Here is a 27,942-nt window from a genome sequence, read left to right as displayed (position 1 = left end):
TTCCCGTCAAAATATTGTCAAAAATTTATGTGCCCAAACCTTTTATTGAAACAATTGTTAGCATAATAATTATAAGTTAACACAAATTGAAATATTTGTATATATAAGTTCAACAAATTGCAATTTTATGGACATTTTACAGGCTTTAGGGAGCTTTGTATTTCCGGATAACGTTGCGAAGCAAGATATTTTGGATACTCATCGCTGTGTACACAACTCGTACTTACACAACGGAACAGTCAAACAAATGTAAGAATCTTCACACTTGCGCATGCGTTAAAACAAAAGCCGGCGGTTTTCGGCGGTTATTGGTTAAACGCTAGTTTACAACTTTCTTCCGTTGTGTAGAATGAAATTTGCAAATAATATAAACATTTGTTACTTACAATTTTTGTGTTGAGTCTAATTCATGAATTTCTTTGCAGATACCTGAATAAAAATCAACTGCTACAAACTACAGACTTTGGTTTCTTTACCCTGGGTTCAAACAGCAGACCTTACAACCTTGTAACAAAAACACAAGGCAAGAAATACCATTTGCATTAATCTTAACGAATAAATCTAACAAAACAAATGTGATTTAATGCAGATTCAAGGGGACGTGAACTTTATGAACAAGAGGAGTACGCAGCCATGCAGGTGGAACGCTTTCCCTCGAAACAAATCTTTACCATGAAGAGCCGTGGAAATAATCCATTGTATTTTTTCAACGCCCAAATACCTGGCAATGATTGGGTAGCAGGAACCCAACATGCTTCGTTATATGAACAGTATCAGGACGAATTGGATGCGTACAGGTGGGTTATACACAAAAAACATAAGCATAATAATTTACTACACTACTTTTAGCAATCTTGCCTTATTTTTGAGATTGAATGTTTTTGTTTTTGTTGTTGATTACAGTTGATGCCACATGTGCTTAAAAGTATCCTCAGTAGACTATATAGCAGTGGTTCTCAGCCACTTGGTTTCTCAACATTTTATAGTCTGTGGTAGGGTTTCTCAAATTTGCCACTTTGGCTTATCCCTGAGTTCCGGGACAAAAACAACCCTAATCCCGGGAAATCCCGGAATTTTATTCGATTTTTGTCAAATTTAAAACATTTGTTTGTTTTCTTCATTATTTATTGTTAGTGGGCCGGCTAAGCATAAATGCATTATGTTCACGAGGCCGTCGTAGAGCTGCCTGTTATATTCCAAGTTTAAAAATATTTTTAAAATTAAAATTATTTTTTTTAATTGAAATCAGTTTTCGATTAAGGCGGTTGATGAGTCCAATTTAGTTCAACTCATCATGTTCCACTGGGTTGGGGCAATGCCGCTCAAGTTTTTTGCCCAGGGAAACAAAGCTACCGAGATAGGATTAGAACCCACAAGCTTGTGACACACGTCGATGGTGCTATAACCACTCGGTCGTCTGGGAATTTTTAAAGAGAGAGCTATAACGCGAATTTGACAAACTAAATAGCTATAACGTGGGTTCTAACACTGTTGTAATGTTCGCAACAACAGAATTATTTATCATTCCTGTTTGAATTGTTACATGAAACCTCGGGAATCCTTTAATTCACGGAAACCCTGTGGGTTTCGCACCCCTGGTTGGAGCGTGCAACTTAAAAAGCAATCAATTTTTGTCCCGGGATATCCCGGGATAGATTTTTTTGCTGAAATTGTCCGGGATTCTGTCCGGAATTTTTTGCTGAAATTGTCCGGGATTCCAAGAAACTCTAGTCTGTGGCCTCTTATAGTAACTTTATAAACAAAGTCGAAGGGTAAGTGGGGAAATGGCAATTTAATGGTGGATGTCACTAGATAAGACCGATACTCTGCATGGGCATGATCCCCGGTACTGAAACGCTGCCTTCGAGCGGACTTTAGTGTTTACATTATGTTTCCTAACGTCAATGTTCGTTTCTTGAAAATAGAAACCTACAAGGGAAGGCAGTTGTGGTACCTTCAGGAGCAAACATGGTTGGTTACGTGCGCGGTGCTCAAGTTCACCATGCTCTCCACGATCCATCTCAACTTGTCAATTATACGTTCTGGAATCTGCAGGTAGGTTGACTGTGTTGTGACTGCAAAGTGTTTTAACTCATTATGGCTGACAATCCAAATATAACAGTTCTGTAATTGTAGTGTCCGGCAGCTTACCACGCTTTGGGAGACGTTGTTCTAATGGATTCAACACAACCAGAACTGGATCGTTATGTTTGTGTACATGAAGAGTTTCTTTATAAAGGTTACATCGATAAATCAATGTGGTAAGTATGTTTAACTACAGTGCCACATTCAAACAATGTGCATATTTGGGGTTAACGGACAGCCTTCATGTTTTGATGGTTTTACAAAGCCAATATAAAAGCCTTAACTTTTGTAGAATCCAACTGCTAGTTTTGTCTTTAACCTGAAAATTGTACATCGCCAATCGTTTAAGCAAGATTCGTTTACAAACAGACAAAATTATTGGCTTGGTCACGAAGGGGCCAAACCTCTTCCCATTTTGAAAATGCACATTATTTGGTTTTATTACTCGGTGTTATAGACCAACTTGTACAAAGTCACTGCATTTGTGCCTTATGTTCTGGGTACATAAGATTTAACGATGCAAACATATTACAGTAAAACACAGTAATGTATTAAACTTAGTCAAGAATACAAACAAGAAGTATTCAATGCAGTCGGTAACAAATTCAATGATAACATCCCATACAGCGTATGTACGTTTTTGACAAAACTATAGTGCCTTAACAACACAGTTTGTTGTGTCATAGGTCGGACGAATCCACTGCAGATGGGGATTTGAAACTGTGGCGTGTAAAGAACTGTCAAGGTGGGAACGAAAACGCGTGGGTGGCGACTTCAAGCGTTCGCAACTCGAGACCTGATGTTTACCATCTACGTCCAATCAGTGCAAATTACGATACAATTCAACCTCACTGTGCGTGGGGAAACAAAGATCCAGGTACATTAAACCCTGCAGGGTGTTTCTTGCCTTCGAGTTTGGGTTGCTGTTTTTTGTATTTTGTTTTCAGCCAACATAAAATTTGACATTTATCGAAATAGGCGAGGAAGAACACATTTAATGCGATTGTGTTTTACAAAAGTTTAACTGCATAACTTAAATTTTATTCGGATAGAAGTGAAATTAATTTATTGCCTTATTCAAATAGAATCATAAGCAGATGATTAATAAACGCAATCGTAGAACATACAACAGTTGACGAAGAAACACTTTTAAAGTAAACATCTAATGCAAGTTGCCACGTGATAAAACCAGTCATGCATGAAACTTGGTTAGTCACAAATTAACGAACAGCTATGAAATTCAGCTGAGGACTAATTTAAAGATAACAACGGACATTTTTAAATCAATCGAAAACACATTTTAGGTGAAATCTTCATCAGCAAGAAAAACGGGAGCGAACTAGAGTTGCGAACCGGCTGGAATTGGAAAAATACGTTTAAGTGGGATCACTCGAATAAACCGATCAGTATGTGGGAACCAGTTGATCCTAACAACGAGTTTTATGTGATTGGACACACGGCTGTTGAAGGCCTAACTGAGCCACCAATAATCAAAGCAGTGATGGCCAGGTATTTTAAAGCAAAAAACATGTTGTACTGTATTTGAAACTGGTTTGATAAGTCATCACTGTTTTGTAGTTTGCTGCGTGGTAACAAGAGTTAGGTTAGGTCAGTTGTATTTTAAACAAACTTGAGTAATTTAAATGTAGTGTTGTTACCCGGCATATTTTCAAAACTTTGTACTTGTTTAATTGGTATCACTCATCCGACGTTTAATGTGACTATCTCTCTCCCCTTGTTTGACAAACAAATACCTTTTTGTGGTAGATGTAAATTCATTACATCTCAACACGTTTAAAATACTTCAGTGTCATTTACATGTCACTTTTTGCCTTGTAAAAGCATGGAGCCAATAAATGATAAGCTGCAGACAGTACACACTGTTTGGACCCAGCTGGTCGGCCGTATTGGCTAGTGTAGCCATTCAACGGCCATCCAGTGTGTTGGGAGTAATTAGGTAAAAACCCATGCCTCACCTAATCTGTGCGATGCCACAAGTGGGCAAACACCACTTGCACTGATGATACCTTATAGGTCGAAACAGTGTGCACTATCTGCAGCTTACTTTTTGCCTTGTTTCTTATTTGAAAAGGACTGTTCTTTCAAAATATATAACTTCCATAATCCATTACTTTAAGATCCATTTCGGGCAACGCCCTTGCCGCGCCCATTGAGATGGCCAGCTATTGGTCAATCGGATACCCAGCCAGTCCCAAGTTCACCAATGGATCCTTATGGCACATGAATTGTCCAGAAGGCTTTGTTACTCTTGGTGACATGGCGGCACCTTTTCCTGCGTTCACGATGAACTCGCGAAATTCAAGTTTTCTCAAAGACAAGTACCGATGTATTTCGAAGGAGTTCGCTGTAGCGAGTCAAGCTGTCGAACAGCCTTTGTGGTAAGTTATAGCAAGGCTTACAAGCTAGCAGAAATAATTGCAAACTGTTTCACACAACGTTAACTCCTAATAGGCATATAGTTAAGAAAATTCATAAAATGCTAATATTTGTTTTAAACGAATCTACGTTAAGGTTTCAGCCCATTGGTATTTTGCGTGTAAGTTATTGCTGTAATATAAGACTGTGTAAAGTAAACGATGATTTTTAGCAAAAACGTAAGTATGGGAGCTTATCATGAACACTATATAATGTATACATTGTTAATTTTTGGTACAGCGGTCCACAACCAGGGTTATATGTACCCCCTGTGGGTACCTAGCACAAAAGTAGGGTGTACGTCATATAATATCAAATATTCAAGGCTGTTTGGGGCCTATTTGTATTAAAAAGTTTGGAATTGTTAAGAACTAACGAATGACGTTTTTACAGCTACAGCACTTAATTTGCATAAAAGCTGTAAAACTTTAGAATTTGCTTCTAGCTATTGTAGGTAAGGGATGAAAACTTTCATCGAAGTTAGAGGTCAACAAAGGTTAAGAACTACTGTTCTGTTACGCAGCATACGATTCTTAAGATATATGAAGATTAAGTGTTGTTTTGGTATTTGACAGGTACGTTAACAGTTCCGACTATGGGAAGGCATCAATTTGGCCAGTAGCACTACCAGTCGCTAAAAATAACTCCAGTCTGGACTTTGGGTTTGTGAAAGCGGCAAATCACGAAACTAAACCCGATATCACTTTGTACGCATTGAGACCATTCGATCAAAGTAAGTTGTACCCAAATTTTCGTTTATCCGCATTTTCGTTGTTTATCTGTTAATCATTTATGAAATCTTGAAAATATAAACGATTAGAGATTGAGATTGACCGGTTTTTAATCAAGCTGATCCAAAAAAAACAAATTTTGAACTCTTAAAATTGCAACAAAATTCACACTCTTTAGTAAGCATGCGTTGGGAAATAAACGTTGCTCACACAAAAATACAACGCTTATACAACTTCTGCAAGTTTTGCTGTTTTGAAGTGTCCAAAATCAATATTTTAAGTGTAAAAGTTGAAATTTTTAGCACATTCAAATCGGCATGTGTATATCTGTTGTAAAGTACTGCGTACATCGATGACGCCCCCAAATATGGCATCATCAGTGCTGGAAAGAAAATAACTGTAACAGGAATCGTTTGTAAGCATACATGGACATGGCAATTTCAGTATTAGTACATCCTGCAAGTTTCGACTATCATAATCATACAAAAATTTTGTTGTTATATATCAGAAACGAAGTCTACCATGAGATACAGCAGTGCAGTGGACATGGGTCTCTATCTAAAGAAAACACGAGCATCGAATAAGGTGCAAGAAATTGTCGTGTCCTCGTTTGAAGATTTTACTTACTCATTCTGGCAAGCTGAGCCGATGGAAGGATATAAAATTATTGGACAAGTGGCAGTTGATGGTGCGGACTACGAAAGTTTTTCGTATGTGGCAAGGTGAGATTAAAACCTTGCCAGAAATTGGTTGTTTGAAGTGTAGGTTTTAATGTCAACTTGGTTTGTAAGATTTCCGTCGGTTGTGGGTACTAAATTCTGTGTGATGGCCCCCAAAAGTGATGTGGCTTAATACTAATTGGTTTGAAACACCGACTTATATTGAATGTAATATATTGTGTTTTCAAGCTTGTTAGCACAAAATATTTTTTTGTACATTTATTACATAGGTTTATTTAATTTTTTGTTTGTTTTTGTCTACTTTTTTGTTTACAAACCCTCACCACAAATTACACACCAATTCGCTTAAAACATGTACCTAACGTGTTAAAAGTTTTTGCAATTCTTAATGTTTGGACTGTTGTTGCACATGTTAGGTCAATAAACAACACAGCGTCCATTGCGGCACCATTGAAACCAATACAAATTGGCTTGTGTGACTCGGCAGCGTGCGCTTTTTGGAAGATAAAATGTCCAAAGAATTATCAAGCACTGTCCGATTTCGTTCTACCAGTAGGGGAACAACCGGATCTCGACAACATTGCTTGCGTTCATGAAGACTTCTTGACTTCCGTGAAGAGGTAAAGAATGGTTTAGTACAGTGGTTCCCAACCTTTCGTGGACCATGGCCCCCTTAAAGTAACTTTTTGGCCTCGTGGCCCCCTTAAAGTAACCCTGTAGGACCTGTGGCCCCCCTTAAAATGTAGATAGCAATCTCACATTGGAATGCGGTATTATTTTTGGCCTTAAACAGGTCTAATAGAATAAATGAGCATGATAAACCTCAGTATAAACAAATAGTATGTGAAATAGTCCATTAAACTCAGGAATAACGTTAAAGTGAAAATGACTTTTAGTAGGTGTTTCTTGTGAATCTACGCCCGTGGCCCCCCTGGACACAGCTCGTGGCCCCCCTGGGGGGCCATGGGCCCTGGTTGGGAACCACTGGTTTAGTACATAAATTTTCCTGGACTTAACTATTGCTTCATATTTTCACAGCGAATATTTCGCGGCGATTGACTCATTCGACCTTGAAACGATGAGTGATCGACCAAAGTGTGACGTTGTAGATTTTAACTTCTTTGCTGTTTCAGGGATGCACCGTCTCTATACAATCAAAAACGGTTCAGGTTTGTTCTCTATGATTTTGGTGGTAACTGATGTAATTAAATTAACAACAAACAAAATAAAAACAATGATCAACTGGTATTGTCTATTGAATGGGGCACTGGTGTACAACATGGCTGAATGGTAGCATATTTATACAATAAAAAGTACAACAATGAACTGCAGCAAAAGCTAAACTTATTTCAAAAATAAATTGTAAACCAAAATATTGGCACTAGTGTAATGACTGAAGTATACCAAATTTATACAATTAAAAGCAGTAAAAAACTGCACTGCATCAAAAGTCTATTTTAACATTAAAAAAGAGAAGTGCAGACAAAAATATTGGTACAAAAGTTCACGAGTAAGTTTTCAGATATAACCGGCTGCACAAATCATGGAGACGTGATATCATATGATGGAACATACAACGGGAATGGCGCAGCAGTTAGTGGTGAGCTACCGGAGCAAATAAATTGGTCAAAAATCTTTTTATTAGATGCTGTGTCAACAAAATCGTTTGGCTGCAACCAGTGCCCAATGACCTGTAACAAATTTGATGTTACAGCAAAGAATAGAGTAAATTACAAAGCGTGTTTGTTAAATTGCTTCTTTCACTTAATTTGGTTGCTCAACCCAAAACGTTTTATGAGTGTGAAAAAAGGTGGCAAAACACTGAACACTGTTGTAAACGAAAAAGGAATCGTCGTAAATGGAATCTCGTTGTTTTCAGATATTCCCTGGTTTAGTTGCTTCTCGAAGCGTGACGTCATCCTCCGAGGGAAACCCGTTAACGCAGTGAACGATTTCGGAGATCCTGACCTTATAAAATGCCAGGTCACAAAAATTGAAAGATTTTATATCGACGAGCGCTATACATGATAAATATTTTGTAACACAGGACAAAGCAATAATATCAATCCAGCTTGCCAAATTCATTCTTGCAGATAATCAGAATATGCAATTAGACAAAACATGGTTCTTTACTAATGATAGGCTACACATGGTGATTTCATGCACATAAAAAAATATTAAATTTGCAGCAGCATCACCTATATACACGCCGAACAAATTACTCAACTTTTGTATCCGAATTAAGTTAACGGATTTCTGCACATTAGAATCCAAATAGTTGGGCAGTCACTACCCATCATACGATTAACACCAAACAAGAACAAATGTATTTGGAAATAAAAGACGAACTCCTGCACCAAAAACATTTTTATTGTGTGGTCGTAATTTGACACTTTTTAACAGAAACGTTTCTTAAGCCACTATTTGTAATTGCAGATTTACTGTCAAATGAACATAGATTGTTTTGCCTGGAGTTTCTCTATTAACAACAACGACGATGCAAACTGTTATTACGTCTATCGCCAAGACAATCTGGATGACGTAGCGATGATGTCATCACCAGGAGCGTTTATGGAAACCAAGAGTTGCGACGTCAAGCGACTAAAAACCAGTAAGTTCACTGACTTCTTTTTGCTTATAAGTTACGACAAAATAATGCTGCAAGAAAAGATTGAAGTTTTAAGTAAATAGTAAAGTAACATTAAGTAAATACGGTTCATTGGCAATTATTTGAGCATATATTTGTGTTCTAATAACACAATGACTAAAATGTTTCGTTTAGTGCCAAAAAAAGCATAGGCAAAATATTGTTCAATAGTACTCTTGTATATTCATATTTTCTCGGTTATAAACAAACCAAATTTTAGCATACCTTGGGTGTTACGAAGACAATTCTTATGCCGAATTTGACTTCGTTGCTATGAAAACCGGTGCTACGATAGACACTTGCTTGTCGAGTTGTTCTGATGCGGGTTATCCCTTTGCTGGTCTGCAGGTCAGTTGTTTAATTTTAGTTGTTTGCCGATTACCACAAAGCATTCAAATCGGTTTTCTTTTTTCAGAGAAAAAGTACTGCTGGACAATCGGTAAGATATTTTTGTATTTTTTACATCTGAAAAGGCAGTTTGGAAATAGGTAGTCTTTCGTTTATCAAATAGGTAGTTCAGGTTAAGTTTGAAACCAAAACATTTTAGGCCAAAGATCAAGCCGTTGTTTTGCCATGAAGTGTTAATTGGTGACTTACGTTTGAGACTGACCTAAAGGCAAATCCCTGAAAAGGGCTTTAGACCAAAAATAAGTTGACGTGTAACTGTTACAATGTGGCAAAATAAACAGTGTAGGGGCTCTTAATTTCAGATCAACATGGGTGTCTGCTTTTTATGCTACACGATCGTGACAAACAGGTTATTTAATACCACGTAAGGGGATGTCTAAAGGCGTTACTTTCTCATTAGGGTGCTAACAACTTACCAATGGGGCTGAGTTTCTGTTGTATGTAAGTGTACATTGTTATGCTGTAGGATCGTGATGAGTGTAGATGTGGAGTTTCGTTCGGCGGTTCTGGTCTAAGCAAGGAATCTTCATGTTTCTATCGGTGTCTAGTGTATAGCTCACAAACATGTGGAGGAGATTCGGCGTTGTCCGTACATGCTACAGGTATCACAATTATTAACCTCAGTTGAACAGTCAACTGTATTTTCCCATGAGGAAATGTTTGACTTTTCCTTTAAACAAATAGTGGAAAAAATATTCTGCCAGACATATTACTTGCCAGACTTATTACTTGTAAGTTTATATACTTGTATATATAGTTGTACATGTTTTTATCAGGGTAAAGGCAATAATTTGTATGTGTCCAAAGCAATACCACTGCGCAGATTGTAAGATGTGTTTTACATACTGTCAACGTTATTTGTTTATTTATGACAGGATCACGTGATTCAGACGACAACCTTTGTATCATTGGAAGACTTGAACCTGTTATAACCAATCTCACGGGTGTTCAGAATCAAGGTGACTAGACCAATAGTATACCCATTTAGGCCATGTCCGGTCTGATCGTACGACTTGATACTGAAAAGCCTCTTTTTTTCACAGGATCTTTATCCCTTCCCGAATGTCACTCAACTTGTTCCGCTAAGCCTCTTGAGCAATGTTGGATCTGGGCTTTTAACGTGACTGAATGCGTTCATATTCCTCTTAGTCACGCAAACGGATCAGGTCGTGTTACCTTCCTGCGGTCTTCACCCTACTCACAAAGATTTGTCGGATTCGCAAAATGTTCAGAAGAATCAGGTTAGATTAATCTGGAAAATGATTCTTTTTGTCGTGTTTATCAACCTTTTGTCCGCTACGTTGACTGTCCGTTATCCTGGTTTCAATGGTTCGATTGGGGAAGTTGATTTATTGATGTGTAATCCCGAACATTTTTGATAAAAACTACATCTACTAACGTTGGAGTGGATTACCACCGACACATCATTCAGTTTTGTAGTTTAAGAATTGTTTTACTTTGTTGTTTTTGTAGTTTTCTGGTTTTTATTACTGCAGTTTTGTTGACAATTATGTGTTTCTCATGCAGGTCTAATATACGAAGAAAAGAACTACCAGACCCAGTTTGTTGCTACTTACAAACAATCTGGAAAAGTCCTTTTGAAAACCGTTACGTCTATGTCTTCTGACAGTGAAGGTAAATTTCCATATAACTAACTTCATTATTGTGAAGTTTGTCGAGTTGTGTTATCATTTTGAACTAAAGGGTCTTTTGTCATTTGGCTTAAAATGCATTCATCTGAAAACAGTATTATTAGTGTCTGCAACCAAACGAGATACAAAGAAAATTGTAATTGTAACCTTTTTTTGCTTATTCTTATTCAAGTAGAATGATATAAACAAGTTGTTAATAAACTTCAACTTGTAACATACATATGTAGCTAAAATGAGTTGAATATTCTAACCCAACGACTAGTAAACCAAACAGGCTGAGTGAGAGGTCAACCGCTTCGCAATATGTACAGACACAGACGTTAAACTCAGTCATGCATAAATAAAAGCAAGATAAAAGATAAAATTGGGGAACAAATTAATTAATCAACTTGAAGTTCATCACTATTTTAATTTTAATTTTAAAAGGTAACTTTAACATTCTGGAAGCTGAATCTGGCGAAAGTGACGTTCAATTGGGACAAGTTGGTCAAAGCGACAACTTCGCAATACCTGGACCACTTCTTGAAGTTTCAAGGTAACATAATAAAAACACACAAAACTGATCCAAACAAACATTCAACTGTGGAAGGATACAACGTAGTTATCTTGCATTCTGAAACGTTTGGAAACCACCATTCCGTTTTCAATAAAAACAGCTATTGCATGCTACATTAATAATGGCAATTATGCAAATGATAAAGATAGGTGTTAATGCGCAAATATTTGTTAATATTCAAAGAGATACAATCCAAAACCCACTGTATAAAACCCTGTGCCAAACAGAATCAACCGGTATACACAGTTTTGCACAGAATATGTATTTCACCAATGGCGGCTGCAGGATTGATTTCACTTCAAACTATACTTTATTTAAAGAATTGAACATTAAAAAAATCAGAAGCAAAACACTTAACAGTTTATAAACGACCCTTTTGCAAAATACATAAACTTATTATTGCGACTGTATTGAATGATTTTATTTCAGTGAGACCAGTGACAGAAACACGGTTGATGCCGAATATGAGCAGATTTGGCCTGTTACTCCTGATTATGACGATGAGGAGCCTTACAGTGGCGGAAGGTTTTGGAAAATGAAGTAATTATTGAGCAAAAATCTTCAATTTGTTTGAAAATAAAATAAATTCCAACTGACTTATTTTAAGAAACATTGATTTTTAAAGTCATCTGTCCTTTGATTTTCAACATACATTTATATATTATAGCAACTGCGTCACTATCTTATTTAAATAGAATTAACAGTTAAATAGAATTATGTAAAAATCGAAATGCAGACAATACACACTGCTGCGACCTCGGAATTCTCGTCGGCGCAGCTGGTAACAAAATATTGGCCGTATGAGCTAATATAGCCACCTTACGGCACTGTAGATCAGTGTGCAATGTCTGCATTTTGAGTTGTACATAGAATTAAAAATCTTATTCAAACATAATGTATAGGCTTACTTCCCCGGTTAAACTTTTTATTGACAATGTTATGAATATGTTATAAATTTTGTAGTTTGTAAAATATTAATTTTATTAAAACTAGCTGTCCCGTGGATTATCGGTCGCTGGGGGACGTATCAAGTCCAGGTCAAAGCCCACCATCTGGAAAATACAAATGCATTCATAAAGGTCTGGTGCAAAAGGCAACGATTGGCCCAATGCTATGGTAGGTCAATACCATCTATTTAACTTGCTCGAAAAGTTTCAATCTGTTTCAACCTACTCTCCATAGGAAGGGTAATCTGTTACCTTTTAGCTCTTAATGTTTTCCTCTGGTTTAACTCTTGACAAGTTTAACTTGATGTTTTGTGACACGCAAATTATCAAACTTAAACAAAATCGCCTCACCAAAATGTTTACCCTCAAAGTAGGTCAAATATTTGGCACGCATCGAAATGTACAAATTGCACACAAAATGAATAGATGTTTTGGGAAAAACTTTTTTATAATCGATTGATATATTGACGTTATGCATATAGGCGACGTCATGGATGGCATAAAGCCGCTAAAATCTGTTTTTGGATGGCAGAGTGTTTTCACGTATGGTTAAGCACAGTGGTTAATATGGGAAAGGAATACGTGTTTGGTGAACTGCAGATTATGGGAGGCAGTGCCCATGCGCTATAGAGCGTTACTTCTTGTATCCATGCAACATGTACATGGAGTTATATTTAGATGTAGTCCATGGACGACAAATGAGAACCACCACCCAATACGATGACAACCAGGATACATTAATCTTTGACGCAGATCAACCAGCGGAAATAATACTCGTTACCATTTCCCATAGCCTACATTCGCTGTGAACACACACAGACTGACAAACAGAGACCTAATTGATCACTATTAAGCACTATATATTACATAAGTGCAGCGTTTGTTCCGACGTAAACGCAAATGGTTTAGCACCATCGATCCCTAAGTCTTAATTTTTAATCCGGACAATATAAATAAACCTGTCATTGATGCATTTTCACTAAAGTAAATAGTCTTAATAAATTAAAGTTTTGCAATTGTACAACTCCCCCCCCCCCCACCGTTTAAAAATCTAAATAAGTGAAATTGTTACACTGTTTAAATCCTCTTGTCCAGTGTTTCAAGAAATCACATATTTAAAATATGTAGTTTACAGGAAATTTGCAATCTCGAACACGACAAACAGAAGACCTACTAGACTATTGCAAAATTTTGTTAAATTGCTTTTGTTTGTCAACTATCCATTATGTTTCAAGTGTTTTCCATATTGAACAGGTCAAAGCAAGAGGATTCCGAACTTGGTAACATCAGTGTGTGGTCGATAGAATCTATTGACCCTTTGAATGTCCGAAGGAGCAACTACTTCGTGGTGAACACAAACTTCAGTAAACCCGACAGACAAGTGTATGAACTTAAGCCTGACTTTGCAGGTAAACTTTACATGGTTTAAAAACATGTAAAATTTAGGGCCAAACTTCTTGCTGTTGTTGCATTTTTAAGTTCATTGTGTTTGTACGATGTGCGTTACTAAGGAATATTCAGACCCACTTAAATACCCACGAACGGTATTTTATGTTACAATACCTGATGCACATATAGAAACATCAAGTCAATAAATGTTAAGTAAGCTGGATACAGTGCACGCTATTTCGACCAATAATGTCCCACCAGTGCAGCTGCTGACAAGACGTAGGCCATATTGGCTTGTGTAGACTTCTAACGGCACCTGATGGACATATTTGAACCTATTTGTTGTTCTAGATGTTACTGGGAGATGGAAGAAGACTGTATCAAGCGAGGGTCTGCGGTTTGAAGCTAAACTTAGTTTTCAAAATAGTTTGGAACTTTCTTTCAAGCAAAATGGGACTGACGATTTACCGGTCATTCTTACTCAAGGTATACGTACATACATTCCGTGTTTTTGAACAGGGACAAATTTATGCCCAAGGGTACAGTTTTATGCCTCATGGGTGAATAGTGAAGAGTTTGACATTACATAAGATAAAGTGATTATCCTAACTATTGTCTTCACAATATATTTATCTCGACACAAGCAACGAAGGCTTATCTTACCAAAGATATCTTATCTTGCGTAACTTATGTAAGTTATATTAAATATTGTCTCATACGAATAGAATAAAAAAATTAATAATAAACATAGTCATCTAGTTGACATAGATGCACATTTATAGTAAAGACCAATGCAAATTCAAATGTACACCAACTGTACCCTGAAACCAAGGTTATGGAAGTCACCACTTGAAACAAGTTCAAAATTAGTCACTCATGAAACTTCAGGCATAAATAAAGATAAAAACAATCAAATAAATGCATATGGGGACAATTTAATGCTAAAAACGAACACAACTGTGTGAAACATTGAAACAAAACAGGAAATAAAATCTTTGCATTTGTTTCCAGAACAAACGTACAGGGCTTGGAACAGCAATCGTACTGATTGGCTGACTATTCAAGAACCCGAAATCCACGGGGATTGGAAAGTTTTCGGGCAGCAACTAAAATCCAACTTACAAAACAGAACGCATGGTGTTCGTTTGGGCAGGTACGTCGTTGAATAATCTAACACAAATGTTTGTTTTTTACAATATCGTTCCATCAACAGCTTGTTGGTTTCAAAACGCCGACTCATAGAAAACCCCGATTGCGAGTTAAAAGTAGTTACTATTGTGAAACAAAATATCTTAAACGATTAAGAAAATTATATTGCCAAATTTCCTTTTTGTATTGCGTATTCCACCCATCTCAGTTGCCTATTTATTCTTCAGTACCTCTGGGCTAAGTCTTAACTAGCTTTAGATAACGATATAATGCTTACTAATCTGCAATGTCTAATATTATTTAAGTCTTAGAAAACCCTATAGAAGATTGCCTGTTAAGGTCTTTCAAACGTTTTCATCACCTAATTTGTTAATACCGTACTTAAAATCAGCCTTTCACAAATTTGGGATGTGTGTAAAAGTGTTCTTTCATTGTTGTTCCGAAGTCGTTATTTAGTATTGATAAATGTATCAATGCATAGTTATTATACAAACATTTTTATGATATTAATTGCATCTCCGAACGTTAGTATGAATTAAACATATATAAAAGCCAAATAAGCCATACATAAGCATTCACAAAACGTCACATTTTTACAGGAATATTGAGGGACCAGCTCTGCTGGAAGCCCTTGCTATGGAAAACATCGTAATGTTTACAACAGTCAACACATCAGGAAGCAGAATAAAATATGCGATAAAGAACTTCAGATGCCCACCTCAGCACAAAGGTTTAGGTCAAATTGTGGACGTGTTTGACCATTCGAAACAAGCAGATGCGAATATACATCGCTATGTTTGTGTTCACGACGCGTTTCTGGTCAAAGCCCAGCTCGGACCTGCACTTTGGTGAGTGGTGTCAGACAAGTTCAGGAATTACAAAAGAGTATTGTATGAGATTTAATATGCTGCTAATATTTGTCTTTAATAGTAATCTTTGTTAAGTACCTTGCAATGACTGCAACTAATTATGCTATGTTGTTCTCTGAATGGAGTCTGATAAAAATTAAACAATTATTGTGTTTCTTTACAAAAAGTATTTAAACTTGTGATACTTTTTGTACATTAGTAAAGATTAATCAAAAACTATATAGTTCATAATTTTATTGTAAAACCCGCATCCAAAAGCAGGAGTGTGCAAACTATATGCATCGGTTGTAATTGCTGCAGTCATCGTTTGCGGGCCGCAGGTTATTAAAAAATGTCATTAAATTCGGGATAGAATTTGGTTTTAGGAACTTTACCAAGGGAATCTACGGCGATTCCAAGATGAAAACCGTGTCCCTTCATCAGGTGGTGCCGGTAGACGAATCTGGAGAGGATCTCGGATTCTTTCAAGCTGTCATCAACAATGATTACAAAGCTGTCGGCCAACTACACACCTTAAAACGACACAAAGGTTCGTTACAGAGTTGACAAAACACAAAGCACAAAAACACGGAAGAGCAAAGTGACTGTAAATTATAATGAGTTATATGTGGATCCGAAATTGAGGACCGAATTTCGGTCAAACTCGTACAAATCTAGTTTATAAATGTTGAGTTGAGTATATTTCGCTAGGTGAAAAAAAACATAGCGACACAATTGCACCAAAATAATTACCAATCCAGAAACAGCTGTACATTCCTGTTTTATTGAAACACAAGACTAACTCTTAACTGTGCTACGAACACTTTGCAAACTTAGCATTTTACCTAAACATGTGCTGTGTTATATATTTTCACAACTTTTAGTAAATTTGGCGGGTATTTCAGATGGCGTTTATCCTGTTTTTATTCCTCCTGTTGTGATTGGTATGAGTAAAGATGACCCTGATGCCATTGTAGTCATTAAACCTTCAATCGGCAAACCACCAGGGGGAGCAGACGCTGGATCTCCAGACAAGAGCACCGGAAACGTGTCTCCGCATTGTAAGCATAAATACTATGTTAAAACTATATCCTATAGTGCTGATAATGTTTAAACGGAACAGCATCACACCCTTCTTCAGGCATCATAGTCATTGATTATCTCTCATTTTTGGAAAAAAATAACATGTTAAACTTTTCAAACATAGAATTTAGTCAATAATAATAATTGGAATATATGTTTTACCAAAATGGCATCAGTTTATTTTTTGTTTCTTGAAAACGATTGTTCATTCTTAGTTATCCTACTCTAAATGTACACTTTCTGTTATGTTTCGTGGTAAGCGTAACAAAACTTTGTGGTTTGTAGGGTGAACCTAAATAATTTTCTTTTCAGCTTGCGAAATTCTTTCTCCATTTATGATTGCCTTTATCCTCGCCCTCATTGCGCTTATAATCGTCACTGCAATCCTCATCTACACATGCCACAAGTAAGTAACCAATAACTTCAAGAAGGTTCATCGTAAAGAGTGTGGTTATACAAAAGCACTTCAATTCATGATACTATACACTGATCTGTTTATAGTTTTAATCAATAAAATAACGGCCCAAGTAGACGTAAAAAGGACATGCTGTATTGTTAAAACGTTTCAGGTATTGCACTTTTTACATGTACTTAGGCCGTTATTCTCCTCATTAGACTTAAGCACTAGTTTAATTACTATGTTATAAAGTGTTATAGCACACAGTAATGTTTCAACTAAATTGAATCACAATGAATGTTTTGAACTTTAAGACGCCGCAAAGCTCGCTTGCGCGCCAGCTCCAAAAAGTTTGCTCTGGAAATCGAAAGATCCCGCGAGGATTTAGAAGGTACAAACCTAAATTACAACCCAAGTTAAAACACAACAAATTAAAGTAGTGTAGTTGGTACCTTACTTTCCGACTAAACCATTTTGTGGGCTGCGGGCGCAAGCAGTAGGTGGCCAGGCGATAAACAAGTATTAAAAATGTGTAACAATCACAATATAGATACAAACGCGAAGCTGCAAAAGAGTTTTTAGACTGATTTCTGCCTTACTCAGACCACAAGGTTAGTTTTTATTCCCTACCGTGCCTGTGCGATCAACTGCTTGCGCCCACACCAGCCATTTGCCAAACATGTTGATGTAAAGTCGATCTTATACATAACATCGATGCCATTGCAGCGTATGCACTTCTTTCGCAGTAAACAGTGCTCCTTTGCTCGGGCATGAAAAGCACGGGGTTAATTCTGCACTTGGTGCCGGGAAACTTGGACAGAGTCATATGACAGGCGGTGGCGGAGCTGCAGGAAATGTTCAGGCCGTTGTTGGTGCAGTTTCTGGGTCACAAAGTGGACAATACATGATTGGTGCCAAGAATGGCCACAGTGAATCAGGATTAGCCGTGGCTACAGCAATGGCAGGAGCCGCTGGCTATCATGAACAATCTACAGCGTTTTCTAGCTTCAACGCGTTTCAAAGTGCCGCTGCGAAAATGCGCAAAGAGTCCATTGAAGGAAAAGTCTACTATCAACATTCAAGCTTTGCAGGAGGTTCGATTGATTCTAGAAACGAAATGTACGCGCATGGTTTAGCGCATGACGATACTGCGGGATTTGGGATGAGCGAAAAACACAGCAAAGTCGTATATGCAGCAGTCAACAAACATGATTCTGGGATGTACAGAGGCAGTAAAGAATACCTGGAGATGCAGTCACCAAGTGACGGAGTTTACATTGTAAAGGACGAGTCCCTTCTCACTGAGAGTCACCAACTGCTAAATGCCAAAAACCGTCAGAAGTCAATACAGGAGGATGGTCCGTCAACCAGCTCAAGTTCGGAGAGATCAGCCATGCTTTCCTGGCAAAGTAGTTCGCCAGCTTCCGGAGAGGAGTCTGATGAAATGCTTGTTGGTTCAGATTCAGGAGATATGTCACTTTTGCGTGAAGCTAATGTTGGTAACATGTACGGGTTACCATCAACTATACACACACATTCAAATCTAAAAGGTGATAAATTCCAAACAGATGGCTTGACTGGGTTCAGCTTTACCAATGGCGAAAGTATGTCAGAAAGAGAAACACGTGGGTCTCAGAGTCAAGAACATGGGTATCAAAGTCAAGTATATGGGTATCAGAGTCAAACACATGGATATCAGAGTCAAACACATGGGTCTCAGAGTCAAACACATAGGTATCAGAGTCAAACACACGGATCTCGAAGTATGGCTGTGGCAAGTGAAGGGGCAAGTCTTGAACAACAACATCGTCTTCAAACAGACATAGACTCTTCGGCTCACAGCAAAGATGTTGGAGAGATAAAGATGACATCGTCGACCTTGCAACATACCCACCAACTTCAGCAACCAATTTCTACACACGAGTCCTTTGAATGGCATAGTCATGGTGTTAGTGCTGATGGAGATATCAGCGGCACAAGTTTTCAACAAAGGCGGAAGTCTACAGCAAGAAAAATTTCGTTAACCGGCCAAGGGCATATTCAGGGTATCAGTAATGAAAATAATTTTGCACAATCAACCCAAAGCTATGGTGGAACATCAATTATTCAGCATTCTCATGACAACGAAATGAGATCACTTTCTGGATCAAATGGTGAACCTGGGAGAGATCACGTTGATTTTCAGACAAGTAGAGTTGCATTAAGAAACTCTATGCAAAGCCATGATACAGTGCAAACTGTTGAAAATTCCCCTTATCAAGGATCCAGTTTAGCAGTGAAGCAAAACACTGGGCCACAGTTAAGAAACAATGTTATGGATGTAAACGACTTTACACATTCGGATTTTCAAGACAATACTGAGTTGCAAGAACCCGTTGAACTCAGACAGTCGGGACACACAACAACATATGGGCCCGACAACCATTATCATCATAAAACCGTTCCTACTCAGTCTCAAGAATTAGCAGAGGCCAATCAGCAATATTTGCCTGATGCACAAGCATTTTACGAAGGCACTAACATGGCACAAGGTGCTGCAGGAACCAAAATGCTTCACACACATTCGAACACGTACAACCAGATAGAATACAGTAAGGCTACAAATACTTATGGCACAAACCCTCAGTCCAAAATCCATTCAATAAAAGATCAACCAACAGCAAAATTCAGTGAACAGAAAATGGACACTCACCAAAATAGTCAGATACAACAAAATGTGAAATTCCAGCCATCTGAAGTACAGAAAATTCATCAATTTGGAAATAGAAACATAGAAAATGTGAAAACAAGTAGACATGGTGAAAACAATACCCTGAACTTGAATCAAACTCTTGGCTCACATCACATCGACAACAAAGAAAACTTAACGGGAGACAATGTGAAGTATTCCAATCACCAACATAGCTCTCCAAGTTTGCAATTCAATGGCAAGAATAATGTTCCAGTGCAGATAAGTCAGGAAAGTTTTCAAAACAATGCTGAGGTACAACAAGCTGTTGGATTCGAACAGGCAGGCAGCACAACAGCATACCCGTCCGATAACAACCTTGATCTTACCAACTTTCCTTCTCAGTCTCAAGAATTAACAGGGGATAATCAGCAAAATTTGCCTAATGCACAACCATTGTACGAAGGCAGTAACATGGCACAAAGTATTGCAGGAAACAAAATGCTTGCAGGAACTAAAATGCTCCACACACATTCGAAGACGTACAACCAGATTGCAGACAGCAATGCTGCAAATGCTTATGGCACAAACCCTCAGTCCAAAATCTATTCAGTAAAAGATCGACCAACAGCAAAACTCAGTGAACAGCAAATGGACACACATAAGGATAAAACGGTGCAACAAAAAGTACAATCCCAGTCATCCAAAGCACAGAACATTCAGCAATTTGGAAACGAAAATATGTTTGAAAATGTTGTAATAACTACCGGTCATGGTGTCAACAATAACCTCGGCTCGGAGGAAAAACTTGGCTTACATTATATCGACAACGAAGAAAGTTATTCTGCAGAAAATAGGATGTATTCTAATCAACAACATGACTCTCCAAGTTTGCACTCCAATAGCAAGAACAATGTTCCATTGCAGATGAGTCAGGAAAGTTTTCAAAACAATTCTGAGGTGCAAGAAGCTGTTGGATTCAGACAGTCAGGCACCACAACAGCATACCAGTTCGACAACAATCTTGATCTTACGAACTTTCCTTCTCAGTGTCAAGAATTATCAGGGGCTAATCAGCAAAATTGGCCTCGTGCACAACCTTTGTATGTCAGTAGTAACATGGCACAAAGTATTACAGGAAACCAAATGCCCCATACACATTCGAAAACGTACAACCAGATTGCAGAAAATAATTCTGCAAATACTTATGACACAAGCTCTCAGTCCAAACTCAATTCAGTAGAAGATCAACTGAAGGGAAAAGTCACTGAACAGAAAATGCACACAGACCGAGATAGACAGATACAACAACAATTACAATCCCAGTCACCCGGAGTGCAGAAAAATCAGCAATTTGAGAATGGAAACATTTTAGAAAATCTAAAAACAAACAAACATGGTGAAAACAATACCCTTAACTTGAATCAAACACTTGGCTCACATCATATCGGCACTAAAGAAACTTTTTTGGGAGACAATGTAATGTATTCCAATCACCAACATGGCTCTCAAAGTTCGCAGTTCAATAGCAAGAACAATGTTCCGTTGCTGATTAATCAGGAAAGTGGAACTGACAATTTGTTGGGTGGTAAAGCAGTAAACTCTTCAAGTTCTGAACCTTTCACATCAATTCAGGGTCACGCCGGTGGTAGTTCAAGTGGAAATGATGGGTCTAATGGAAAGAACCTTGGTATTCAGGCAGGAAGTGGCAGAAGGTTTTCAAGTACTTTGGTACATAGCCACTCCAGCAACAAATCTGAAAACCAGGGTGGCTACAGCCATGAACACAACCTAAGTGGGCGCACGGTAGAAAATCAACTTGGTAACACGAATACATTGGGAGACCAGAAATCCAGTGAATATGATCAAAAAGTACTAAGCTCTTCTGGAACAAAGTCCAAGAAGGACCAACAAGAAAGTTTGATAGGATCAAACGATTTTTCCAATCAACAACATCACTATCGTTCTGCTAAAGATCTGCTGCAAAATTCAAAGGAATCTTTTATAGAGACGAAAAGAGAAGGTGGAAAAATACAAACATCATCCGAAAACGAACAAAGCTCTACCTCTTATGTACAGAACAAAAGTGAAAACAGAAATTCTGGGAATGAGTTTGGTAATGCTGCAAGGAAGGAGACAAACAACTCAGGTTTATCTTCTGAAACAGCTAATTTGTCGTCTACTGGTTCAGCAAACTTGTCGTCTACTGGTTTAGCAAAATTGTCCTCTGCTGGGTCAGCAAATTTAGCGTCGTCTGGCAATGGGAATTACGTGAACAAAATTACACACACTCACAGTGGCTCGATTTCCACAGATAGAAGAAAGTCCGATGTGAGATTATTCAGTCCACGTGGATTTACCAAAACCGACGATGCAAGGGCTTCCATAAGGCAAGTCAGTGCACCAAGTCGAAATTCTGCCGACTTGATAACTTCGGGAATTACTAACAGTCAGTCAATCATACAAACCAAAGATAACAACTCTCCTTCGAAAAGTCTCGACCTTACAACCAACTCAAACGCGATGAAACAAATAAATGTAAACTCAGTGTTTGATCCAAAGCCATCACCGACGAAGTCAAGCCCAAAATCACTAGAAAATATCTCACCCAAAAAAGGCCTCTTTGGGCGCCTACGTACTTGGAGCCGGACATCTGAAGAGTCTGCATCTTCCGGTTCTCCATCTCCGAAAAAGCCTAAGCCACCAATCAAGCCTAAACCGAAGCATCTGAAATCTGGTACAATAAGTTCAACCCATCAACACACACACTCACCAAGAAGAGCAAGGGCTGAAACTATGCCTCACGGTTTGATGCCGAAAAGAGCCTCTGCCCGTGCTGAACGGTCTAAGTCATTTGATGTTCCTCGTCTTTATGCTGTAAAACGCTCTCCAATGCCTGAGCGAGTCCTTGTCCAATACGAGAGAAACCACGTTGTTCAGGGGGGTTCCCGAATTCAGTACCACCGTTCGTCGATTCAGGCTAACATGCCTGAAAGGCGGTTTATTATTTCTGTTCTGGACGAAAACAAGGCTCAGAACGACCATCGCAAATAGGTAACGTCAATCAGAAACTGTATTTCGCAACGCATGTTTTTCATTGGATTTATTTGCTAAATAATGCATTGCATGACGCTGCAAGATAAAAGTCCAATCTACTTGTGTTGAAGCAAGTCTGTTGTATTACCAAAACAAAAAACGCACGTCTAAACACAACTTTCTAATTTGCAACTTTGATCAAAAGACCAAAGACGCAGACAATGTTTTACCAGTCCGTGTAAATATTGTGGTCATTTTTTCAGAAGTTATGACGACACTTGCACTAATGACGTCACCCGAATGACATGAGGTGCAACCGTGCGTGAAGACATGACGTTGTACTCCAACCGACCAATCGCATTTCACTGTGTCCGAGCTTCGCTACCTAATCTTTCGCCAGCCAAGCAATTCATTCCCCTGTCGCTGTCTCGCTTTCATTTCTCATATGTAAATACCTCATGACTCTTATGACGCATCCTCAGGGACTGGAAGGAGTCAAAACCATTTTCTGGTGCAGCAAAATGTAATTTAATCATACATGGCCAATACATGCTTCAATTGCAACCTTTGTGCATTGACTGCAAACGGTGTTTCGATGATGTAGGTCAGCTAAAATAATATAAAATGGCAGTTGGTTTTGCTTGCAAATACCTTATAGCAAGTGTGAGCTATTTGCCGTGACAAAAAGTTATAAAAAGTACAATTATGTCTTCCGAAAGAGGTCACTAGGACCCAACTGTCCTAACTATAAATAAGGCATGAAGAATTTGCCTCAACAATTCGTTTAATGTGTTTTTTACCAAAAATTTATCCCAGCCAAAGAGGCACAAAACCAGAAAGGAGAAATAAAACTACCCCAGGACATGTATGTTATGCGTTTTACTCGAATAAAGACTTTGCGGATGCGATACAGTACTACACGTCTGTATTATTGGATTGCTATATTTGCTAACAATGGATAATTCTACGCCCAATACATGAATGGTTTATTATTTCCGTTATAGATGCTAGGCATGCGTAGTTCTGCTGGCACCATTTATTGTACAGTCGACATAATTGAGCAATAATTGTTTTGTCACCAGCTGCTGTTCCTGTTTGTATCTAAGTTTAATTCCGAACTGCACCTCTGGTACTATGCAAACAGTTTGGGGATAAATATAGTGTCGATTTCAACAACCCTATTTTTGGTATGAGCCGACAGCCTCGTTCTGTACGTATCTTGACATGGCATTGCGTGGGTGACGAGATGCCCTGAAAACAAAAGCTGCCGCCGTGCGCATTAGGCTATGGAGAAATGTTATACCCACCAGCCCACAGCACGCCTCAAATATTCAGGCTAGCGATGCGTGAAATTAAACTATCGTATCACGCGGTTTTAGGGAAAGGGTAATATCTAAAATAGTTTAGACATTCAGTGCTTTTGCTAAATTATTAGCTCATATAGAGCTGAAATACCTAAAAACGGCTTTTACATCAATATGATTACACAAACATTCTTGTAAGTTACGAAAAACAGGTTACGCAAGTTTCCAGTAAGTCCTATTGCCGTAAGTACTTAAGCAGTAATATCGTCGGTGATATCGGAAATGCAAACATGCTACAGCAAACAAGAGGTGAATAGTTGTGTCGACCTCGTAAACCTTTACCCTGTGTTGGTGGGTTGAACATTGCCCCCTTCCAAAGCCCAATCAGTTTTTTTCTGGTAAACATTTTAATTCTTCGAGTTTTTTTTAGCAAAGAATGAAGCAATTCAAGAAAACTTACAAAGCGAAAATGTACGAAATTTTTTAACATTACAAAAGTATGGTCGGGTAAATCTAAGTTGCCTTTTTGTATAAAATCCTATTATGTTAGGAAAGTAACTCAATCCAATGCATTGTTAAACATATCTCTCCCGAGCCTAAAGTGAAGCCACTAAATAGGGCTAAAAAGATCCGATATATGGTGCTCAAGAATATCAATGTTTAATTTGAAGTGGGCAATTATGTATGCTTTTTTTCTTTAGAAACTAAAATACTCATGTTGTTTACTGAGAAAGGCATTCAAATGAGGATGGATCTATACATGATTAGTGTTCCAGAAGGCAATTGTTTCGCCAGCGCTTTTGTTTTCTTTGCAGGCCTCTTTTAAAAACACTCTTCCTTCTTCTTGGGATCATAGATACATTGTGACGTGTGCATTTTTCAGTCCTGGTGCTTTATGCTTTCGCTTCCTGTTAGAAAAGATAAGGAGACGATTAATTACTGTTACATTGCTTTTCTAAGGGCTAGTAGCTTGTGCCTGGTTAAACTTTGAACTATTTTTGCAATGTGTTAAAGGTCGTGCTTTAGTTAATGCATTATGTGAAAGGCTGGTCTTGTGTTTGGAGCTGTAGCGGTTATTTTATGATTTGGTAAAATTTGAGGCCGAATAACCAATAAAATTATTTGTATTTTTGAACTATTGTGAACGCATGCTCGGTGTACTAAAGCGCATGCTAACATTTCACCAACCTTATGGCAAAAATGCCGGAAGGCTTAAATTCTTTGTGCCAAATACAATAATATATGATTTCTATAGTTTCAAAATTAAGTTTTTATTTGTTCTTGAACAAGCAGACTATAAGTCCAATAAATCAAGGTGTGCCTTAAGAATAAAAGAATGCGACATAGCTAACCAACTTTAAGTTAATTGGAAATAGATAAGCTTAACGCCCCATCTAGAAACCGACCAATACCAATCAGAATAATGTGTGTGATTGCTTTATTACGGATGTATTTCAATGACTACAATATACTAGTCACCAAAAACGTTTTAATCTTGGCGCAATTAATTCCCAAGTTAAGATATAGGCTATTATACCACCATAGTTCACACCACATCTTAACGCATTGTACACTTAAAGAAGGATTGTTAAACGCCGGATGATTAACGATCATATTTCCGTTTCTCCAGGTGGTACTATTGTATTGTTTCTCTGCGTTGGTCGTTGCTATTGTATTGTGTAGTAGGATCTCGTATTCTCATTAAACAGGCGCGATAGCAGTGTTACGAAATTAAGCCGAGACCAAGCCTTCGACTCTAAACGCCAGTGATTTCTCGATTAAAAATATATTTGATAGCGTTTCAAGAGAAACAAAAAGTAGGTTAGATTGATGTTGTGTTACCAGTTGAAGAGTTAATAAGTGTAGATGTGTGTGTACCTGTATACCATTAACGATTAAATTATTAGTCTTCCAGCAGTTTTATTATAAACAACAATCAACGTTTCGACGTCCCATACATTGCATACAAGAGGCCTTGATTAGGATAATAGCACGCGTAGTTTTTGGCGATAATGCGACAATAAACAAGCAGGGCATCAAAACTGTACTATAAACTGCAAACTGTACTACTACTGTAACTGTACTAAGTACTACATATCTGGCAAGACAATTTGTTACAAAGTTGCAACAAACCACACATAAAATATACTATAGTAGCACTGTTTTGTTTTTGCGTTTTTATATAATTTGCGGCCCTGTGTTCGATCAAGCTTAGAGGACTACAACAATGTTTTCCAGTCTTTTCGATGTTGCATTGTTTGAATTGGTGACAAACAAATTACTTTGCGTCTTTAATGTTATGGGTGATGGCGTCGGTGTGGTTAATGAACACCAGAGGCTACATTCGCAGTAAAGGTTATTTTGCAAATGTACTTTTTATTTGTAATTATATTACTTGTGGGTCTTCTTTCTCAGACGACAATTTTGTAGACTGCATCCAACATTTTTTTAGTTAGACAAGTGTTTCGGAAAATGTTCCTCGAATTGCATAGGGTTGTTTTCAGTCCGTGACCAAAGTCGACCCGTTTGCTTGATGCCGAATCAATTTCACCAAGTAATGAAAATTTCATAATATTCAACTTATTCGTTGACCGAACTTTTGACTGTCAACTATAATGGTTGTAACATTAAAGTTTATGATCCAGTGCAAGGGATATGCCTTTTTTGAGGCATTTCACGTATTACAATCGTGATGTACATGCGCAGGCCCGCACGCACATGCAATTTAAAAATATAACACGACAAAAAGGTTTAACAAATAAAGTGTTTTTTGTGTACGGTTTTGGTATAAAATATTCTGTTCCATATAAGCAAGTTATTCTCAATATGGGCTTGCGCTGTCAGGCAATAATATAATAGCAACTGCGTGACGTATCGATTACTTTTTGCGAGAGAAGAGAAAGGTCATATCCTGCGGCGGACTCCCTGTTGGTGGTTGCGAAAATGCTATTCAGCATACCTCGTGTTTGAGGGTTCAAGCAAGGCTGTACTTCAACGCAAACAAAAAGTTCAGCATTGCATAGAAAAAAAAGGATGTGAAAGTAAATGTAGGCATGGCGTTATAAAATTTCGGTTTCGGTAAACTGTTATTGGCGTCCTGAAAACCATTTTTTCTCTGATATTAAACATCCTGGTTTCATATAGTCACGAATAACGACATGTACTATCTAAGGTTTTAATTTATAATGTCATTGTCTTCTTTAGTCACCCCATCAGTAATAGAATACAAATCACAGAACTGAGCATTCTGTTTTCCTTTTGCAAATATTCAAACAAATGCCTGTGTTGGTTTTGAACATTGAATACCAACTTAATTGGGCTATTTGTATGCTTGGCCTAAAATGTAAACCGATTTGTGCAAAACACTTCTGTTCAAGGTGAGTCAACTTTTATTTGCCTACAGTTTTGCAGGCTGCACGCCACACAGGATGTTGTTTGGCCAATAGCTTGTTGACCTAAGGCGTTGATGGTGCGAGCAGCGCAATGTAACCTGGTGTTTGCTAAGGTTAATGTTTAACTGTTGGAAGTATCCAGAGCCCTTTCTACGCTCGAAAAACGAACAAAGCAGTTTAGTTTGAGGCGTTTTTTCGCACGGTCGCTCAAGCGGTTCGTCCTTTTGTTACGCCTGGTCTAGATTTTGATGGCGTAACTTTCAGCCTGGAACGCAAGGCATTGCCAAGGCGAGTAGAGAAAGAAAGCGAGGCACACAAGGCTTATCAAGTCTGTTACGGTGTCGCATTTAAACTATTCGTCATTAGTTCATTTGCAGACGTTAATTTTGTCATTTTTGTTATTCGTTCCTCAGCGTCAATGTGCTTTTAAACATGTTTAGCTTATATTGTTGGCGTTTGGTTAACAAGTCCGTCTAGACTCTAGACATTGGGTTGGTTTTAGTAACATACTGTCAATATTAGATTAGCCGTGGT

At 38.0% G+C, this 27,942-nt stretch overlaps 2 protein-coding genes and 1 long non-coding RNA gene across 3 annotated transcripts; all 3 read left to right on the top strand.

The window, feature by feature from the left end:
* Nucleotides 1-9,460: 9,460 nt before the first annotated feature.
* LOC145230759 (uncharacterized) lies at nucleotides 9,461-10,222 on the top strand. Its single transcript, XR_013860756.1, has 3 exons — nucleotides 9,461-9,589; nucleotides 9,863-9,946; nucleotides 10,031-10,222. It is a non-coding gene; the product is annotated as an uncharacterized LOC145230759 (long non-coding RNA).
* Nucleotides 10,223-10,246: 24 nt separating this feature from the next.
* On the top strand, nucleotides 10,247-16,901 carry LOC145229535 (uncharacterized). The gene is made up of 12 exons (XM_080094891.1): nucleotides 10,247-10,316; nucleotides 10,515-10,622; nucleotides 11,066-11,174; nucleotides 11,625-11,735; nucleotides 12,189-12,311; nucleotides 13,397-13,551; nucleotides 13,883-14,017; nucleotides 14,543-14,684; nucleotides 15,280-15,528; nucleotides 15,915-16,078; nucleotides 16,434-16,589; nucleotides 16,897-16,901. The coding sequence occupies exons 1-12, from the start codon at nucleotides 10,247-10,249 to the stop codon at nucleotides 16,899-16,901; spliced, it is 1,527 nt and encodes a 508-aa protein (XP_079951017.1).
* Nucleotides 16,902-16,929: 28 nt separating this feature from the next.
* LOC145230456 (uncharacterized) lies at nucleotides 16,930-23,296 on the top strand. The gene is made up of 4 exons (XM_080095887.1): nucleotides 16,930-17,017; nucleotides 17,323-17,399; nucleotides 17,755-22,730; nucleotides 22,976-23,296. The coding sequence occupies exons 1-3, from the start codon at nucleotides 16,947-16,949 to the stop codon at nucleotides 22,728-22,730; spliced, it is 5,124 nt and encodes a 1,707-aa protein (XP_079952013.1). The 5' UTR covers nucleotides 16,930-16,946; the 3' UTR covers nucleotides 22,976-23,296.
* The last annotated feature ends 4,646 nt before the right edge of the window (nucleotides 23,297-27,942 follow it).

The sequence above is a fragment of the Phallusia mammillata genome, chromosome 5 (assembly GCF_965637545.1).
Source record: "Phallusia mammillata chromosome 5, kaPhaMamm4.hap1.1, whole genome shotgun sequence".
Lineage (NCBI taxonomy): Eukaryota > Metazoa > Chordata > Ascidiacea > Phlebobranchia > Ascidiidae > Phallusia > Phallusia mammillata.
The sequence above is the reverse complement of the archived record's forward strand: the minus strand, read 5'-3'. Positions and strand labels throughout refer to the sequence as shown.

What these genes read in the sequence shown, in the direction of transcription:
- LOC145229535 (XM_080094891.1), top strand. Translation starts at nt 10,247, where the DNA reads ATGATTCTTTTTGTCGTGTTTATCAACCTTTTGTCCGCTACGTTGACT. An exon ending in CATGGTGTTCGTTTGGGCAG is followed by an intron (nt 14,685 to 15,279) that starts GTACGTCGTTGA and finishes ACATTTTTACAG; the next exon opens with GAATATTGAGGGACCAGCTC. An exon ending in CAGCTCGGACCTGCACTTTG is followed by an intron (nt 15,529 to 15,914) that starts GTGAGTGGTGTC and finishes ATTTGGTTTTAG; the next exon opens with GAACTTTACCAAGGGAATCT.
- LOC145230456 (XM_080095887.1), top strand. Translation starts at nt 16,947, where the DNA reads ATGATTGCCTTTATCCTCGCCCTCATTGCGCTTATAATCGTCACTGCA. An exon ending in CTCATCTACACATGCCACAA is followed by an intron (nt 17,018 to 17,322) that starts GTAAGTAACCAA and finishes TTGAACTTTAAG; the next exon opens with ACGCCGCAAAGCTCGCTTGC. An exon ending in ATCCCGCGAGGATTTAGAAG is followed by an intron (nt 17,400 to 17,754) that starts GTACAAACCTAA and finishes CTTCTTTCGCAG; the next exon opens with TAAACAGTGCTCCTTTGCTC.